The sequence below is a fragment of the Etheostoma cragini genome, chromosome 4, assembly GCF_013103735.1.
Source record: "Etheostoma cragini isolate CJK2018 chromosome 4, CSU_Ecrag_1.0, whole genome shotgun sequence".
In the NCBI taxonomy this organism is placed as follows: Eukaryota; Metazoa; Chordata; class Actinopteri; order Perciformes; family Percidae; genus Etheostoma; species Etheostoma cragini.
The window spans coordinates 27,411,018-27,430,247 of NC_048410.1; the positions used below are offsets into that span (position 1 = coordinate 27,411,018).

Below are 19,230 nucleotides of genomic sequence, written 5' to 3' on the forward strand. Positions count from 1 at the left end.
ATACTAATATTGTTGAAAAATATGTTGAAATGCTACATATACTGTTTACTGCTAGTAATATTGGTAATACTGCGGAAAATACTCATATTGCAAAAACAAATGCACACAAACAATGCAGTTTTAATTGTTGACCTAACCTGATGCCATGGTTACAGGTGCTTCCTAAAATATTCCTAAAAATATTTTTTTACTGGTGTTAATACTGCTTTATTCTGAATAGTGCAGGCGGTATAAAGCCTGTCTGTATTTTGCTGGTTGTGATTAAAATGTTTGAGATTTGAGTCAAGACCAACCGTCTTCACTGTGTTTTTCACTGCGTTAACATCTATAAAGAAAGCTGATCGCTCCTACAATCTCACTACAGTTAAGTTTCAATGTACTTTCTGATAGGAGAAATAAAATCTCCATCTTACTGAACTGCCACAATAGCTGCAGAAGAAATAAAGTTTCATGTATTGTAATAAATGAAAACTAAATATGCATTTAAATAGTAAAGAAATACATCATTGGCAAATAGTAATTCTATTATCTCATGTTTAAAATTATTTGTTGAATGAAATACTGGATATACACAGACCTAGTATATAGTGCAAAACTAAGTATTGATGACTTAAATAAAGGTAATTTATAATTATAATTTATACTGTTTAATAATCACCTATGGGGAAATTACAATTTATACACACTACACAAAGGCTCATACATGCACTAATGGAGAGATGTCAGAGTGAGTGGGCTGCCTGAGCACCCTGAGTGGCTGAGGGGGGTTTGGTGCCTTGCTCAAGAGCACATTGGCAGTGCCCAGGAGCTGAACTGGCATGGTACAGGGACTTGAACCAGAGACCCTCCAGTTCCCATCTCAACGCCCTACAGAATGAGCTACTGCCACCCCCCTCTGGTATAAACCATAAAGGGAAGCAACAGCAGCCCAAATGTTGAAGAAGAGTACAGACAAAAGACAGAAAGAAACGACATACAGAACATGAACTGACTGCAGCAGTTTGTCTCACCTTCATGTTTTATTGTTAAATCGCATCAGACAGCAGAATTAGTCCCGTGACTGTCCATCACTTCAGTTACGCTTTCCTCCTAGCCTTCATTTGCCTCCAACATCCATTTCCGTCTCTGTTCTGTCCTCATCTCCATCTGTAATATTAAATCCAGTCCGCAAACTGTCCCTCGTGTCTCCTCATTGGTCACTGGAGGACTCGGCGGCCACAGCCAATCAGGAGCAAGTTTCAGTGTCCATGTCATCAGTGTCGTCGCCCTCCGAGCGACAGATCTCCTCCAATGCCAGCTCTGACGGACAGGAAGCAGAAAACAAGAGTGGGTTCACGGAGTTCTGAATGGTCAAACGTACAGTATTTGGAAACCTGAACATTTCCTGTAAGGTGTCGAAGTTATTTCTTCTGTATAGCTTATAATATATTAAATTATTATAATGTCCTCGCATTATTGCACACACCTGACAACAACTGGGTAACGCTGGAGTTACAAGATGAACATTTCCAGCTGCAAACTATTGGTTCTACATTGAACTTCACAAACCATTGTGCGAGTGTACATATATGTGTGTGCTTGTGTGTGTGTGTGTGTGTACCCTCGCTCTCGCTCAGGTCGGGGATCTTCCTCAGCGTGTCTCTTACAGCGGGGATCACCTGGTCGTACATGTGCAGCAGCGGCCTGCAGCTCTCGGAGAAGCTGCCGTGATGCAGCAGCAGCCAGTGCAGCAGCAGCAGACACTCCCTGAGCAGCGATGCCGCCGGGCCACGCCACCGTTGCGACGAGGGGGCGGGGCACTTCTGTGAGGGCGGGGCCGGGCCTGAAGAAAGGTTGAAAAATAAATAAAAACCTCTGAGTGGTAAGTGAATATTTTGTGTCATCAACGGTTTTTGTGACAGGGGGTGAATACTTGTATTTTACATGTGATCTGTGACTGACCAGTTGAGTCCGTAGGATCCTGCGAACCACGAAGATCCAACCACTGACGATGGAAAACAATCACCACCGTTTGAACCAACTGTGAGAGAGCGAGATTAGAGGCTTATGTAGAAAGGTGCAAGGTCCAATGTTTAGTGGCACTATATAAAGTAGGGGTGCATGATATATAGACTTAATATCGTGAACGCAACATTACGTCGCGCAATATAATAGCAAAAGAGTCACAATAAGTGAACTGACCTGTGGTCAAGATAAATAAATAGATAGATAGATAGATAGATAGATAGATAGATAGATAGATAGATATTGTTCCCAAAAAAATGGGAATTTATGGTGTTACAACAGCAAAATCAATCACACAGCACAGAATATAAATTAAATACTAGGATACATAAGCCGCACTACGGAATCGTATTTAAGTCTCACTGTGCACAATATTGTTGTGAATCTATGAATAGTGTTACGATGCGTTTTCCCGTCAATTTTGTAATTGAACATACTGTGTGTTTAAAAGTATCTACATCAATATTGTACTATTTGTAATCGATATGTGGGTCGTGAACGCATTTTGTCAATATCGTACAACCCTAATATGAGGAGAGGGTCAGAGTTTTACCTCAGTGTAACATGGGCAGGTGCTGTGCTGGCTGGGGGTGCAGCTCTCTGCTCTCTGGGTCTTCAGTCTGCTCAGCAGACGAACCGCCTGAGACACAAACACAACGATACAGGCCCAGACAAATACACTGTTCCTTCTCATGTAAAAACTGTATTTAAAAAAAAAATGATTGCCGAGCCTCAACAACATTGAGTGTCGGAATTACCTATGTAATAATAATAATTGATTCACTATAGCAAATTGTGTTGTATTCACCACTAGTGCATTCACTTTTTCTTCTCTTCCTACTAATACTGCTTCATTATTACATTCATTCCGTTCAGTTCTACTTTGTCATCATTTTCAACTGTTATGCAACTCAACACTAACATTTACCAAGACAACGAGTATAGATGAAGGAAGTTTTGAGTTTACATCAACCGCAAATTAAAACAGGAGCAGATCAGAAACCATGAGGGCGTCTCACTAAAATATAATCAAATGCACTTCTAATATAGAAAACGTGTACGTAAATACCTGCAGGTCCAGCAGAATCCAGTCTGTGTGTGTTGCCCGGTTGTCTGGTCTTGTTCTGATGAACTGGAACAACTTCAGGAAAATACACGGGTCTAAAGAAAACAACAACACAGGTCAAACGCTGCTGCAGTAAGAGGTTCATTTAAAATCATGTGGAGAAGAAACAAACAATGGAGTGAATGTTTTAAGCTTTTGGTACTAGGTTCTTTTCTCTTTTTGGTTTTCTGCTGTGGATAGCACCCGCGGTTTTGCGGGGCTGTCATTTTAAAAAATCTGGGGCGAGTGATTAAAAAATTGCAGTGGCTATTTGCAGGACGTCCTACGGTTCAGTCTGACCGATCAGTGGTCTGCAGTGTTTTGACTCCACCATTTAGTATTGCCTCAACTCGGTTGGAACCTCGACTGTGGTGTTACCAGAAAACATACCAGGTATTAGACAATATATACATCTTTGGCTATAAAAACCAAAAAGATGTTGGGTTTAGTAGTATATGCAGTAGAATATAAACGGCATTAGTAAATGTCTATGCAGTTCCAGTGCCGTAGAATCACCGTGCTGAGAGCAGAGCTGCCGAGCCAGTGTCTGGTGGTCGGACATGGACGTGAGGACAGACACACTCCCCGAAACGGTCTGCAACCTGCAGTCTGCTGAGAAACACACACACACCACCTGCAACACACACTGCAACCTGAGAGAGAGACAGAGACAGACACCAATGTAAAGCCATTCATTTATAATGTTAGATACTTGATGACAGACTGAAAAATGTCATTGGTTATTTTTACTCTCTCTTACATCACCACAGTGACTCAGTGCAGGTAGCTTAGAGTCAGAGATGACACAACTTAAGAGTCAGTGGAAAAGTCATGAACGCTCACATGCTCACACTCCCTGCTCAGCCACTCCTCTCCCTCCAGTAGTGTTGCTCCCAGGTGAGAGTTGCAACATATGTGTGTGTGTTTATATTGTATGTGTGTGTGTTCCTGAATACTTGGCAATGTAATTGGAGTAATGTAAAAAGAACAGAATGTGTGCTAAAGGGTGTTTCAGAGTGGGGGGAGGTTTCAGTTGTCAGCTGTTTGTTAGTCAATTTGCCTGTTTGCAGTCACACCTTAAAGTGTGTGTGTGTGTGTGTGTGTACCTGTCCATGTGAGTGTCTGGGGTCCTTTCAATAAGGACACACAGGGTCTTCATGGCATTGAGGAAAAGCTCCTCGTTCTGCGTGCCGGCGTCTAGCCCCGCCTCACACAGCCGCAACACTGACGTCAGCAAGGCATTCTGGGTGCCAAGACCCACACCTGGAGTTGAATGTTCGGTCTAAGACCAGAGGGAGGAGCAGGATTTCATTCAATGTTTTGAGATTTGAAAACTGATATTTTAATATCGCCCCATTCTACTTTAATAAAGGTCATGTTTCATCTTTAATAGATCACAACAAAGCATCAGTGTGTTTCTGTGTGTACCTGTATGTCTGTAACCTTGCCCTGACTCTCCTTTGACAACACAGCCGCCACCACCTGAGAGACAAGATGAAACATTATATTATAAGACACATATACTGCGTCGACAATGCCTACATCAACAAATACAAAGGAGCTACAGATGCTATGGAGCTATGGAACTTCAGTGTTGTAATTAACAGAATGAACATGACATCCTGAGGTATTCCTCTGATTTGGACATCTAAACATCAGGATAAAACCTTGAGATTTGCCATGTGGTTAGTTTAAGTTTGAATGTCCGCTGGGTCATTCCAGGTGTTACTGTGGTGGCATCACCTCGTCACTGTGGGCCAGCACCAGGTAGAGGAGCCTCAGAGCAGCCAAACCAATGTCCTCCACACTGAAACCAGTCAAACCAGCCTCCTCCGGTCTCCCCAGTCCAGAAGCACTGCCTGCTGGGAGCGAGCCGGCAGCGGTGGAGCTGGACCCGCTGCTCCCAGAGGAGGTGGAGCGGACCGAGTCTAGAGCCTGACACAGCCGAGACAGGTGAAGCTCCAACAGAGGGAGGAGGAGGACAGCTCCGGGACACGACCTACACAAACACATTTATTTTAATTACAGTTTTGCTTAGATGAAAGGTATTTGCCAAAATCACACTTAATGTCTGTATCAGTGTTTTTTTTTTAGACTCTACATTTACACGTTTTGCCATGTGGTCATCTGAGTGTTGCTGTTGCGTTATGCGGCCACAAGAGGGCTCTGCTGTCCACAGAACTGTTCAGCTTTAACTGTGGTTGCATCTCACAACCTTTCAATAGCTTCCTCGAGTCTATAAGTCTTAGTCCCTCCCACTGAGGAGGCATGGGAGAGATGCAAGGAAATCCTTGGAGGAGACAGGCAAAGAGCAAATGTGTTTTAGAGGGATGAGATGTCATTTCCTCTGAAGTGTCACATGAATTTATCAGCTGTTTGGTCGGAGTTAGCAACTCATTTAGCCGCAAGGTTTTTGGGAAGGCTGCTCTTGTGTATCCTCGCCTATAGCTCCTCGGTGATCCTCCTCGATGCTCTAGCCTCGACGCAGAAATAAGAGCTTTGAGACGACCTTCACCGAGGAGGGACAGAAGAGCCGAGGACCGAGGGGTCGAGGAGCCATCGAATAAGGGTTGTGAGACGCAGCCTTTGTTTTGTTGTTCTGGATTCTTCATTATATCAAAGTCTCAGCAGATCAACTGTCTACCTGCTGGCTGCAGCTGCTGGTTGGTTCTGACTCAGCATGTTGAGTCCAGTTACAGCCAGACTCTGGACCGGACTCAGAGCAGCTCTGGGAGCTCCGCCTACACCGCCCACAACGCTGGCTGCAGGATCAGAGTGGAGCAGTAAACCGGCAGACAGCCCGCTGAAGTCATACAACACGACACACAAAAACACCACATAAGTTAGTCTTTGATAACAGTTCAAGTCTTTTGTGCTCATAGGGTAACATCAGTATTTTTTAACCTGGACCCTATTTCCCCATGTTTTGTGTGTAAGTGCCTAATGGGAACAACCATTTTTGAAACTGGTCCAGTATTAGGAAAGACGTCTGCAGTTGGCAGTGGCGAAGCAAGCTGCAATGTAAAGTCAATAGGCAATTGTGCACCTTCAATTTACGTTCACTAAAAGTTGGCGATTTCTGAGCTGTTCCTTGTGTATATATAAAAAAAAAAAAAGAAAAAGAAAAAAGAGGATCTTACTCGTAAAAAAAAAGGTTTATCTCTGTAGGGATGCTTTCTATAGTGTTATCTGACACTTATAATAATAATCTGAGCCTGTCATTGCAACAAATTCTTACTCCCAGCGCATCAAAGCGATGCTTGGTCAGCTGCTTTTGGTGCTTGTTACAGACGTAAAAACCCTCCTTTAGCGTCTAGCCCCTTGAGCATAATTTTTCGAAGCGCTTGGCTCTGTGGGTCAGGAGTCTTGGTGTCACATTTTGATGCTCTGGCCTGGGATGTCCAGTACGTTTTACTGACATGGGGCACAATAACAGGTTTAGGTTTAGGATAAAGACTAATCGGGATCCTTAAAGGTCCCATGGCATGAAAATTTCACTTAATGAAGTTTTTAACATTAATATGAGTTCCCCCAGCCTGCCTATGGTCCCTCAGTGGACCATATGAAGTCATGAGGGGGCAAAGTTGCCTCCCCATTCTCTGCTTTGCCCACCCAGAGAATTTGGCCCACCCATGAGAGAGACTAAGGAAAGCTCATTGTGGGGCTGGCTCTAGGGGCTGTAATTCTGCACCAAGGCTGAATTTTGGGAAAGAGACTTCAGATACAGTACAGGCTACAGGCTAAGGTCAAGACCTCTAAGGTCTATATAAAAGAGACTTCAGATACAGTATTAGGGGACCACTAAGGTCTATATAAAAGCATCCAAAGAGCAGCATGTCATGGGACCTTTAGTAAACACTGTCATGGTTACAGTGCAGGGTGTTTACCTGGATGTCAGGTGGATGTCTGTCAGACTCATGGATAGAAGGTGAGAGAGGCCGAGGCTGCTGGGAGACAAAGGATGCTGCAGCAATAACCCTAGCAGGACCCCACCTGGAGGAACGGCACACACACACAAACACACACACATACGAGAGGCCGATATAAAAAAGAAAGAAAAAGGAATTGGTAAAATCTGTGAAGCGAAGGCGGAGATACAGTATTCCGAGAAGATACTTTCCTTGTCACCAAAAAAACACTGGATCTTATATTTCATAACTGGATAGTGTCTTTCATGAGACCCTACCTATCTGGTAAATCATTTTTGAAACTTAACAAGTCATGATAACCCCGATGACATCACTCCGAGATCATTGGTGATATATTGTCAGTCTTGACCAAACACCTCCAGAATAACACACACATCACACAACCTTCAACTAACAGCCTTTATGTCTAAAACCCCTGACACACCAGCCAGACAGCCAACCCTCGGCAGAAAAGGCAGTTGGACTGATCCGTCTTCCCCGAGATGGTCAAAAAAGTGTCTCGGACAACACCAAAGAGAAGAGACATAACACGTATCCATAACAGCAGGCGGCGCTAATCTGCATTGTTGGCCAAAAAGGAAAACCGGCAGCTGATTGGACGAACACGTCATGTGGGTCTGGTTTCTCCGAAAAAGGTTTTTGACTGATTTTGAGGGACTCTAGCAAAGAGATTGCTACTTATGAAGCAGCATTGCAGACTGACCTCGGAGCTGCAGGTGAGCAGGTCTGACGGACAGGAAGGGGTCCGGGCGAGACGCTTCCTGTCTCTCCACAGACCTGCTGCTGGACATCTCTCTGTCTGCTGAACACACAAAACACGCACACGTCAATCAAATGGTGTCCTCAACACGCCCGTTTCACCACCACAACTGCCATCAACATCATCATGTGACCCACAGTCTTTCCGCTTCTTCACCGGTGTCGTTCTGGACGGGACGTGGGCTCCAAACGTCTCCTTGGTGATAAAGCCATTTCCTGTTGGAGAGGAGGAGCTGCTGCCGCTCCCATGATGCAAATGGGCGAGACAGTTTGGCACTTTGGGACTACGAGAAAGAAGAGAGAAGCCAACCAGATGAGAGATGAGGGGATGGATCAAACATCCATTTTAAACATACACACTGGTCAGTCGACAGCTCAAAACCCAAAGATATTTAGCTTAAAAGGATATAAAACAGTAATATTGATGGTGACTGACCTGTTTCTAGGTAGTGGAGAGGCCAGCTTGTTTTTGTCTGAACTGTGCAGTTTGGTCTTTATCTCATTGATCTCAGCTTCTTTAAACTGCAGCTCTGACTGCAAAGACTGAACCTGAACATAGAGAACATGTTATTATGTATTTCTAGGTTTGCCTACTTACAAAGGAAGCAGAGGTCTGTCATTTTTATCACAGGTACACTTTAACTGTGAGAGACGGAATCTAAAACAAAAATTGTGAACCACCGTTGGCCATTGTGGAGAAGTTGGGGTCTGTTTGATTGAGTTTGTGGACAGGTGTATTTTAGACAGGTAACAAGTTCAAACAGGTGCAGTTAATACAGGTAATGTGTGGAGAACAGGAGGGCTTCTTAAAGAAAAACTAACAGGTCTGTGAGAGCCGGTATTCTTAATGTTTTGGTAGGTGATCAAAAACAGGAAATGTATGATCTCTGTCATTGCAAACAAAGTTTTCTGTACCAAGTATTAAGTTCTGCTTTTCTGATGTATCAATATTTATGTCATGCAATAAAATGCAAATTAATTATTTAAAAATCATGCAATGTGAGTCTCTGGATTTTTGTTTTAGATTACGTCTCTCACAGTTAATGTGTACCTATGATAAAAATTACAGACCTCTACATGCTTTGTAAGTAGGAAAACCTGCAAAATCAGCAGTGTGTCAAATACTTGTTCTCCCCACTGTGTGTGTGTGTGTGTCTATTGTATCTGTTTGTGTTTGGTTCTGCAGCTACTCACCTTCCTGTTGAGCTCCTTCTCCTTTTCACTCTGCTCTCTCTGCCTCTGGGTCTCCAGCTGGATCTGTTTCTGCCTCTGGGCCTCCTTCTCCTGCTGAGCTGCTTTCAGAGAGTCCCTCAGGACTCGGATCTCCCCGCTCTTCAACACAATCTCTTCCTCCACCTCCTTAAGCTAATAACATACACAATTACCAGGACATGTTCATCCAGAGTCTGTTCTTAGCTGGTACAAGTCACTCGGTAATTTCATAGTAAACCACACTGGTAGCAAATCTTCTTTGCTCCCATCTATTACACTATACATTGTTCTTTTGGGCCTTTTCCAATAAAGGTTGAAGTATTTATTAAAAACCCCTAAGAAGCAGTTGTCATTACAAACTCATGCTGTGTAGCCAAACATCATTTAAATCCACAGCCCTCTACAATTTAAAATTGTTTTTGGAACTAGAAGAGTTTGCCAAGAAAAACAAGTATGAACGGATGAACTTTGGTCAAATGTACAAATGAAGGACAAGATGTAGAATATTTGGATCTGATGGAATGGTGTAAAAACAGAGTTGGGGTTTTAATAGCCCAATTATTGTAAACATCATATACAGTTGCTTCAATTAAGAGTTGCAACTATCTGATACAGAGCATGCTGGGATACCACCTCAGAGTGTGCAATAAGAAGATTTTTACAACCTGAGTTGGTCAAAAGGCAATTTTATTTGTAGTTATTAGACAGATGGTACAGCGTCATGAGTCAAACGTTGCCAAAATAGTTTGTAAGTATGCAGAACAATATCAAGGAGGGAAAAATGTCATTATAGCATACACTAACAAATAAAGTGAGACTATAACATCTCTCTTACGTCTTATGTATAGGTCTCCTGTTTCTTTCGTTTAGTGATGTAAAACCATTTCACAAGTTATATATTTTTATACTTGCACTCTTCATATTTGCACTCCTCCCACCTCCCACTTGTAATACAACTGCTTCACATCAATTTGCCTCAGGATAAATAAAGTTGTATCTTTTATTACCTTAAGAGTCCTACTCAACAAAATTACAGAGCCACGGGAAACTTAATTTATTTAATAATTTATGCATGCTATAATCTCAAAGTTAAATGTCTTATTGAATGCCCTGTTATTGTATTTATCTGCCCTGCTGATTTGGGGGTTCTCAGATGTTTTTAAAAGTTATATCAAGGGAGAAACCAGCAAGTCTCACCTTCCTCTTCAGCTCTGCATGCTGAGCCTCCAGCAGACTGTGGGAGTCTTCTCTGCTCGACCCAAACTGCTGCTGCCTGTTACCTGAACACACACAACAACAACAACAAAGCTTTAGAATGTCAGCGAGCTTTAACCAGCCCAGTTCTAACACACACCACTACCACTACAGAAACACTGCAAGTCATTCCTTAATACTCTTATTCCTGGTTATTAAAAACTGAACTAAATGTTGTTGCGTAAATCTAGCATTAATATTTTACTTTTTTATTTTTTAACTAGAAATCTGCGTTTGTGAACTCTGTATACCAGAGAACACACTCTTATCTGCGCCTATTGAAATGTATATGTTTCAAACCAAAATTGGCTCTTGGTCATATACTGAGAACAATATATCTGTAAATATGGTCCGGCTACAATGCTTAACTATTCCAGAATAGTGGTAAAAACGCTCTGGCTTGTTTATATTTCTCTAAACTAGGCTTGTAAAAATCATTACATAACTGTCTTTTTTTTTTAAACAAAATCACGGGTTTCTTTGTTTAACAGCAATTAATTGCTTAAATTAGTCTTAAAGCTCTTAACGACTGGTAGTTGTTCATTTCGTTAAGATATGCCAAACTGTAATTTTATAAGTGATTATTGGTCGGACTCAGACTATGTATTGTTATTAATTTTTCATTGTTAGGTGTTGGCACTTGACCCTAAACACTAGGGCTGGGCAATATATATCAATATTAACATCATAAGTGTTTTTTGTTCCTGGTTTTAAAGGCTGCATAACAGTAAAGTAATGTCATTTTCTGAACTTACCAGACTGTTGTAACTGTTCTATTATTCGCCTTTACTCACTTAGTTATTATATCCAAAATACTGGTGATTGTTTATCTAAAATCTAATTGTGTAAATATTTTGTAAAAGCACCAATTGTCCACCAATATTGTAGCAATATCGATGTATTTGGTCAAAAACATTGTGATATTTAATTTCCTCCATATTGCCGATCCCTTCTAAATGTCTTCATAGCGATGGCAAACAGTTAAAAAAAATGTTTTATAAAAGAGACTTCACATAATATGAGTCACATAACAGTGATATAAACAAAATATGTATCCTGGAATTCACTCAAAACTTTTATTTATTTTTAATAGTTTTTTATTTTTGTTTTTATCAATAAATATTGTTAAATTTGACTGAAAAAGCAACTATAATATTGTTAATTGCAATTATTTGTAAGACAATTAATTGTACGGCAAAATTTGGAATGGTTACAGCTCTACTCTAAACCATCACGACACTCCTGGGTGGCACTAAGACCAAGATGCAGCAACGGTGCCCTTGCAAAATAGATAGAGGAAGGGGGGGGCGGGGGGGGGACATCCAGCGCGTCCCAGCAATGTACATCTGCTGAAAAAAACTACTCTGAAACAGATGAAGAGGCAAAACATTGTTGTCTTCTTAATGTGATAAAGCTGAAATTTGACAGGATCAGATGAGATGAATTTCACAGGTGAAAAGAATTGTTGGACTCAGCGCCTGGACAGATACAATTGCATTTGATGTCAGTGGGGGGGGGGAAAATGGGCTTGTTTGAGATGAGGCCTGCGGAGAATCAATCACTGGCGAGAGCGTTCTAACAATGGGTTTTACAGACTGCTTTATTTCTTCTGCTATCGCTCTGCAAAAACAAACTCGGAGTCTACTGTGGAGAACAGCCGAGGGATTTTCTATGCAAATTTCAATGCTGCTGCTGTGCACTTGTGTACTGATATCGATAGACATTCTTTACCTCGACAAGAAATCTCGTCACGTTTAATCTCGCGAGATTCACACCTCTAATAAATACCGTTATTCCGTACTTGTTATTGTTCAAAAGCATCACTCACGTCAAATCCCAGCAACAGAATGGTTACATTCCTCTTACTTGGTTAACTTTTGTTGGGTTATATTTGATTAGTCAGACTGGGGAGAACGAGCATAGTAATAAATAAATGTATAATTATAAGTTATAAGTCTATGGTATATGCCGCTCACTACAACGGCATTTGATGGCATGTACCACTGTTGTACAGCGGCATAAACCACTGCCCGCTCACAAGGCACACCAGCCGCGGTGGCTGTTGACAAAAGCCACTGTGGTATGTTAAAGCTGCAGTCCGTAACTTTATTAGTTATTTATTATTAACTGATATTAATGAACATCCGATACATTCAAGAAGACTACCTATTAAGACTATCAGCTCCACACAACTCTTTCTGAATTTCTAAGTATGGCTGTGTTCAGAAACTGGTGTCGTCCGGTGACTTTCCAGCCCAAAAACTCAAGTGAAGATAAGTACCTCTTCTGAAGAGTTCATCGTGTTTTTTAATCCTCCGTGTCCTCCGTGGCTACTAGCCACTGCATTGTAACACATGAACGCGCCGACAATGTTGTCATTACTTAGAATTCCTCATGTGGGCGACACATTCTACTCACTATAGCTTTAATACATCCATGGAATGCACTAAGGTTCCGAAGCCATATTAGCTCATGTTAGCTCTAATACTTTGGGTACATGTGCAAGGATATATGAAATTACTTGACTGTTTGACCGATGCCTTAACGTTACAACGTCCCCCTGGCCTTGCAGTTAAAAAGTGTGCCGATGGTATACCTCCAGCACAGGTTGGTGTAGTGCTGCTTTAGTCTACAACAATAAAAGATAAGCAATCAGTTCTGCTCTGAACTTACCGAGAGGTTCTCTACTTGGTATCCCAGCATTCCCTCTGTTGCTGCTACTGAACCCAAACGTATTCTCTCTGCTCTGATTGGTTGTGGTTCTGCTCACAGAATGGCTCTGCCCTGCAGATGACGGCCGGACGGACCCGCGGTTTAGCTCTATCGGTTTGGTTCCTGGTTTAGACCCGAGCCCAGGTGCAGCAGTCGAGGTAATGGCCTGCGAGGCGATGGTGTCGATCTCATCCAAGTCGTCCTGGGTGAAGTCCATGTCATCTCCAAACGGGTCATCAAAGGCCACTGTCGTCACTACATCCTGGTTCATGCCTCGGAGGCGCTTAGTGGGGGGGAAGTTCATGCTGTGGGAGAGGAAGAGGAAAGACACAGGCATGCAAGGTGTTCAGTGCAGCATCAGGGTCCATATTTATGAAGTGTGTGAGAGTATTAAATCAATTTTAGCTGGCAGAAAATTGAGAAAGTGATCCAACTTCATTCGAGGTGTCCTAAGCCAATCAAAACTACATCACGTCGAAAATTTTGGAACAGTTGATTATCTACTCTAAGAAGCTTGTTAAATATGGCCCTTGGGTCAGTATCCATACAGCCAATCAATAATAAATAATAATGAATGCATTATATTTTAATTGTGATATGTTGTGAGTAAAACTGAACGTGCAATGTAACCTGTAATATTACTGTCAAGTCAACAATGCTTTCCTCTGAAGCAGAAGTACACAATGTGAGAAGTATGAAATTGGGATGCATATTAAGCGTTTGGGGGATTTTTGTAAGTTGTTTTTTTGGGGGGGGGTCCAATGGTTTTGTAGATAGTTTCAACCAGCAATACAAGAGATCAAGCAATCGGCCGTTCCCATCAAAGTCAATTAAATTTAGGACTCAGTAACATTCAAGCCTCTGCAAGTAGATTTTTTACAACAATTAGCTGCAACCATTAGTTACTGCCTGAAAGTAAGGAACTCAATTTTAACATTGATTAGGAGTTTAGTAAATGTGATATGGAAGAGGTGCAACAGTGACCGAAGTGACTGCAGGTTTCTCGCTAAACTTAGCTTATATTCTAAACCACACAGTTGCTCGTAACTAACGTTAACGCTCGCGTTGTGGCATTTCCTCGGGGTTATATGTGTTACCTTCTCCCGGTGGTGCTGCTGTCGCTCCTGTTAGCCGTTAGCTAAACAGATAACGCTAGAAAACTAGATGTGGTTTTCAATGAGAGGTGGCCTGCTTAGCTAACCCAGGCCACTTCGTCATAGCGGTATTTAAATGTCAGTTAACACTTCATGAAAAAGCCATTATAAGCCTTAAATTAAACGCTGCCCCAGCACTTAATTAAACGAAGAAATGTGTTAAATGGTAGCTACGAGCTAGCAGCTAGGTGTGGGATAAAAGTGTGTTGTTCCGCCCGCTCCGGTGCCGCTGACAATCTGACCAATCAAATCGCTGCTCTGACAGTCCGACCAATAATAGGCGACCATGCGCTGGACTGGTTGCTGGATAGGTCCCTGCTCGAGACAAACTATACTAAACGCGCAATGAATAAAAAAAAAACTCGTCTTCAAAGCTGCTTTTAAGCAATTATTCGAGATTTTGAGAGTTGTTTTTCCAAGAGTTAGACGAGAATAACTTTAATACTGCATCGGTGGTAAATAAAGCAAGTAGGATTTCATGTACAAGGAATTTTCCTTAGTATTGTGGTGCATGACAATAAACATGGTTAGAGAAAATAAAAGATAAAAACTAGTGATGCAACAGTCAAGAAAAAAACAAAATAAAATGAACAAAAATATAAAATAAATGTATACCAAGGGTATGTGAGGTATGAGGTATAGAGTTATGTGCAATGTAGTTAAGCCCGCAAACAAAACCCCACAGCATCTCTAAACCCCATTTATTAACATATTAAATGTTGTCTGTTTATTTCATAGAAAAACTAAGTGTAAAAATTATATGTGTGAGACTAATTATTAGCCAGGTCCAGTACTCGTGTATCCACCTTATTCCTTCCTGGTCACATAGAGCCCAACAGATATATTATCGGACAATATTTCCTAAACTATCGGTATCAGCATTTATAATGGCCGATTTAATATTCATTCATCAGATTAACTGATATTGACAAATGATTCTGATAAATAATTATTAAAAAAATGAAATCGAAATAAGCTGACATTAAAAATTTTAAAAAACATTATAAAAACACCAACAGCTTTGAAAAAGTGACAAAAAAAGTTAAAAAAAAAGCAATTATAATATTGGAAAAAGGTTTTTTTCATGGTTGATGGGAAGATATTACAAGGGGAAATATATACCGGCCTATATATCGGAATATTGGATTTTTAAATAACCAAATATTATATTATACAGTAAATCGCTATTAAAAACCCTTTATCGTTCGGACTCTACATAGCCACAGGACTATGCCCCATACAATCATTGTATTTTAAAATGTCACCACTGAAAATGACCATGCATGTATTTCATAAAAGAAAAAGAACATTCATTAATTGTGTCCTTATAATCTGACATTAGTGGCCAGCGGCTAGTTTTTATCCACGTTATTTCAACGGCTGATGGATGTTAATATAAATCCCTGCATGTACACTCCACACATGGAAGCTTCTTGTGGCTTCTCAGCAACAGCAAGCGTGCTTTCCATTTTTAGACACAGACAGGTCTGTGTCGCAGCTGAGGCTCTACGTGTGTGTGTGTGTGTGTGTATGTGTATGTGTGTGTGTGTGTGTGCAACACTGACACATGCTCCCTCTCTCTCTCTTTCCGCCTCTGTACTTCAGTACAGAAATGGCAGAGCTCAGACAGGCATCCGGATGCACCGATCATCATCATCATCTTCATCATCAGTAGCAGCAGCAGCAGCAGCAGCAGCAAGACACACACACACACACACACACACACACACACACACACTATCATTACAAACATCTGTAACACTAAATATCATCACCAGCATTATTCAGGACTCCTCTTCACAAATATGTCTCTTCGTGTCCTAAAAAGGTAATTCATTGAATCAGCAAAGCCCCCCCCCCCCCCCCCCCCCCCCCCCCCCCCCACACACACACACACACATTTGGCAGGCGAGTTAGTTGCCATAACAACCAAACAGTCAAAGCAGGGTCACTGAGTGAATCAGTCAGATGAAATGAAGCCTACATACATGTGTATGTGTGTCTTACTGCAGAGCAGAGGAGGCAGCTGTTGGGAACTCTCATGTGTCCGATTCTGTCCCCTTGTGGATTTGAACCATTTCGGACTGTCCTCTCCTGTGGTGTCCCCCCGTGAGGCCCCGATGTGGGAGCACTGTCCAATCAGAGTGTGAGCTGTTTTACTTTAAGATGGCCAGGATATCCCCTGTGATGTGATATTCATAGACAGATATAAACCTTTTTTTTTTCCCTTTTGGAATAGAGATGCTTTTAATGAAAATCTTCTTGTCCGATTCCGTTTTCCAAATTTGACCTGCCGAATCTGATTTCAGCCAATTACATTTCTTTTTTTACTATAATTTACCTGCACAAGCATTTATGTAAATTTTCTGCAGGGGTAAATTTAATGACCATGGATTTTTTCAGATAAAATGACAACTATCACCAGCAGATTCTGTAGCCACCTAGGTTAAAAAGCTGACTTTTTAATGTTTTAATATTTCCAGCTGATTAATTTAAAATGAGGACCCTGCAAAAAGGTTTGAAATATTAACGTGTCACATAAATGTCCACCATGAAGGAAAAATGCATGAGCTCACATAGAGCCGGCATCATCCAATATGGTACATTAGTGTTTCATGTCTATCAAATAATAATACAAAGTTTATTTGATTTAGTACCTTTTACAGACAAAGTCTCAATATGCTTAACATGATGAACCAATGTAAAAATACAGTAAGATCCAACAGGAACTAAGCAAAGAAAAAATAATTGAAAGACCAATGAAAATTATTTAAAAGATCTCTTCTAATCTCTCTAAAAGGTCTCTTCAACCGAGACTGTTGAACATAAGACAGATGAAGGACCTTCCACGGGTTTGGAGCCACCCCTGGAACGGTCACCTTTAGTTTTTAAGCAAGTGCGTGGGACCACCAGTAGTCCCTGGTTAGAAGACCTGAGGGACTTGCTAGTAGTGCACAGCTTTATAAGTCAGAATAAGAACTTTAAATTGGATCCAGAACTTGATCGGAAGCCAATGCAATGAGTATAAAATTGGAGTGATGTGCGACATTCTGCTGGACCTGGTCAACAGCCTTGCAGCAGAGTTCTGGACCAGTTGTAGAAGGTCCTGGGACGACTTGCTGAGACAAGTGAAAATCCAGCCGGGATGAAAGTTCATCTCAAGTTGACATTGTGAAACCACGGCTCTTCATTTGGCAATGTTTCTCAATTGAAAGAAACATGTGCGGGTCAGTGATTTGATACCTTGATCAAAATACATGTTTTGATCAAATATAACACCAAGAAGTCTCAGTTTGGACTTTGCCACTTAATTAGGGACCCAAAAAGATGAATAACCTTGGAAGCTGTAGTGTCAAGAGCAAAAAAAGGGACTTTGGTCTTATCTTCATTAAGCTGTAGGAAGTTGTTTTCCAGCCAATCCTTGATGGAAGTCAAACATTTTAAGGTCCCATGACATGGTGCTCTTTAGATGTTTTCACATAGACCTTAGTGGTCCCCTAATACTGTATCGGAAGTCTCTTTTATATAGACTTTAGTGGTCCCCTAATACTGTATCTGAAGTCTCTTTTATATAGACTTTAGTGGTCCCCTAATACTGTATCTGAAGTCTCTTTTATATAGACCTTAGAGGTCTTGACCTTGGCCTTTGGAATTATACTAACCGTTATATACCTTCACAATATCTAGAGATTGGTATTGTTTAATTTCAGTTAGCGTAATAGCTGGGTTGATTTGCATTGAGAGATGATCTTATGAAAAGTTCCCCATGCCTATCTCTAGGTATGGTGAAGGGTACGTGATGATCTGTTGAAGTGATGCTACTTTAATTCCTATAAATCGCCAGATGGTCTATCACTGTGCTCGCTGAGTTTAAGGCCCTGGGTCCTAATCTTTTTTTGGAATAAATAAAAATAAAGTCTGAAAGCCTATTTTGCCAATTACGTGTGACCAAATCACTTTAGATTGTGTTAGACTCAGTGCAGCACATGCAGTGTAGGATTTCTACTCAACTCAGGTATAGTTTTTTGGTCTACACCTAAGGTTGGAGCCAATGGATGTGGACCATACTGCCATGGTGAAAGCGTCCTGATAGGGGATCAGGTCTCCTTGGGTCTGTTTTAGACCATGGTTTAGGGTTCCTCAGTTTCCTTCCAAAGTGAGTTTTTCTCTTAATTTGTGCAGACCGAAAGTCTCCAATCTGAAGCAGAAGACCTCTAGTTATTCTTGTTGACACGATGGACTACATCTCCCAGCATGCCTCGAGCAGCACCTGCTGGAGAATCCTGGATGAACAGCTAGGAGATGGATGGTAGGGCAGTGTGTTTCCTCTGTTACTGTGTGTATCGCTGCAGAACAGGCTCCCTCCTGCACATGTTGAAGCTTCATGAGGAGTTTCAGTCAGAGAGGAAAACATCCAGGGAGGCAGCTGCATCTGATTGGCTTATGAGCCTTTACAGGCCACCAATCAGACACCATCCTTCGCTGTGTGACTGCGTGTTTCCCTCTCCTTCTCTGAACACACTGTCAGCCTGCGCATATTTTTATGTTTGCAGATCTGAATGCATTCATGAGCGTGTGTGTGTGTATGTGTGTGTGTGTAGGATGCTAAAACCTAGAGCTGTGAAAGAGGGGGAGGGGCGAGGATAGAGACCCTGAAGAAATAGATGAAAAAAGAAAGACAAGCAATGAGAAGGAGAGGACGGATCTTGAGAAGAGAGGGATGGGGAAGGCACGCTGAGGAGAGATAGACGTAGAGAGTGAGGAGGAGGAGGAGGAGGAGGAGGAAGCAGCAGCATCGTTGATTTTCACAGGAACCAAGGCAGCTCTGTTGCCGTGACGATGGGCTGCTGGCTCTCTGGACCGTGGATGGGTGACCAAACGGTGAGCATCCAAAAACCTGCCTCAATGTTGAAAATCATGCTGTGTGTTTTATGTTGTCTCATTAAAGAAGATGGAACTGAGCTCTATTAGAGGGGGTGTGTTGGTGTGTGTGTGTGTGTATGTGTGTGTGTGTGTTTGTGAAGATGCAGATGCAGATGCAAAATGGCATACTTTTATGATTCCTGCAGGACTCCGCATTTGTGTGTGTGTGTGTGTGTGT

General features: G+C 41.7%; 3 protein-coding genes across 3 annotated transcripts in view; 2 read left to right on the forward strand and 1 right to left on the reverse strand.

Moving 5' to 3' along the window:
• Positions 1-835, forward strand: part of LOC117943452 (tribbles homolog 3-like) — a 5,808-nt gene extending 4,973 nt beyond the window's left edge. The window contains exon 5 of the mRNA XM_034869592.1: positions 786-835. Coding sequence (XP_034725483.1) covers positions 786-835 — 50 coding nt within the window. The remainder of the gene's footprint in view (positions 1-785) is intronic.
• A 164-nt stretch (positions 836-999) lies between these two features.
• atrip (ATR interacting protein) lies at positions 1,000-14,382 on the reverse strand. Its single transcript, XM_034868309.1, has 18 exons — positions 14,073-14,382; positions 12,937-13,280; positions 10,207-10,289; positions 8,992-9,162; positions 8,234-8,346; positions 7,936-8,081; positions 7,742-7,840; positions 6,997-7,102; positions 5,754-5,912; positions 4,853-5,108; positions 4,538-4,591; positions 4,216-4,391; positions 3,626-3,762; positions 3,074-3,165; positions 2,558-2,644; positions 1,942-2,020; positions 1,601-1,822; positions 1,000-1,299 (listed from the first exon to the last, which is right to left on the reverse strand). Exons 2-18 carry the CDS (start codon positions 13,277-13,279, stop codon positions 1,226-1,228), a joined length of 2,397 nt encoding a protein of 798 aa, XP_034724200.1. The 5' UTR covers position 13,280; positions 14,073-14,382; the 3' UTR covers positions 1,000-1,225.
• A 4,111-nt stretch (positions 14,383-18,493) lies between these two features.
• The window catches only part of LOC117942668, an 11,352-nt gene continuing 10,615 nt past the window's right edge, over positions 18,494-19,230 (forward strand). Inside the window, exon 1 of the mRNA XM_034868265.1 lies at positions 18,494-19,010. Coding sequence (XP_034724156.1) covers positions 18,969-19,010 — 42 coding nt within the window. The 5' untranslated portion in view covers positions 18,494-18,968. The remainder of the gene's footprint in view (positions 19,011-19,230) is intronic.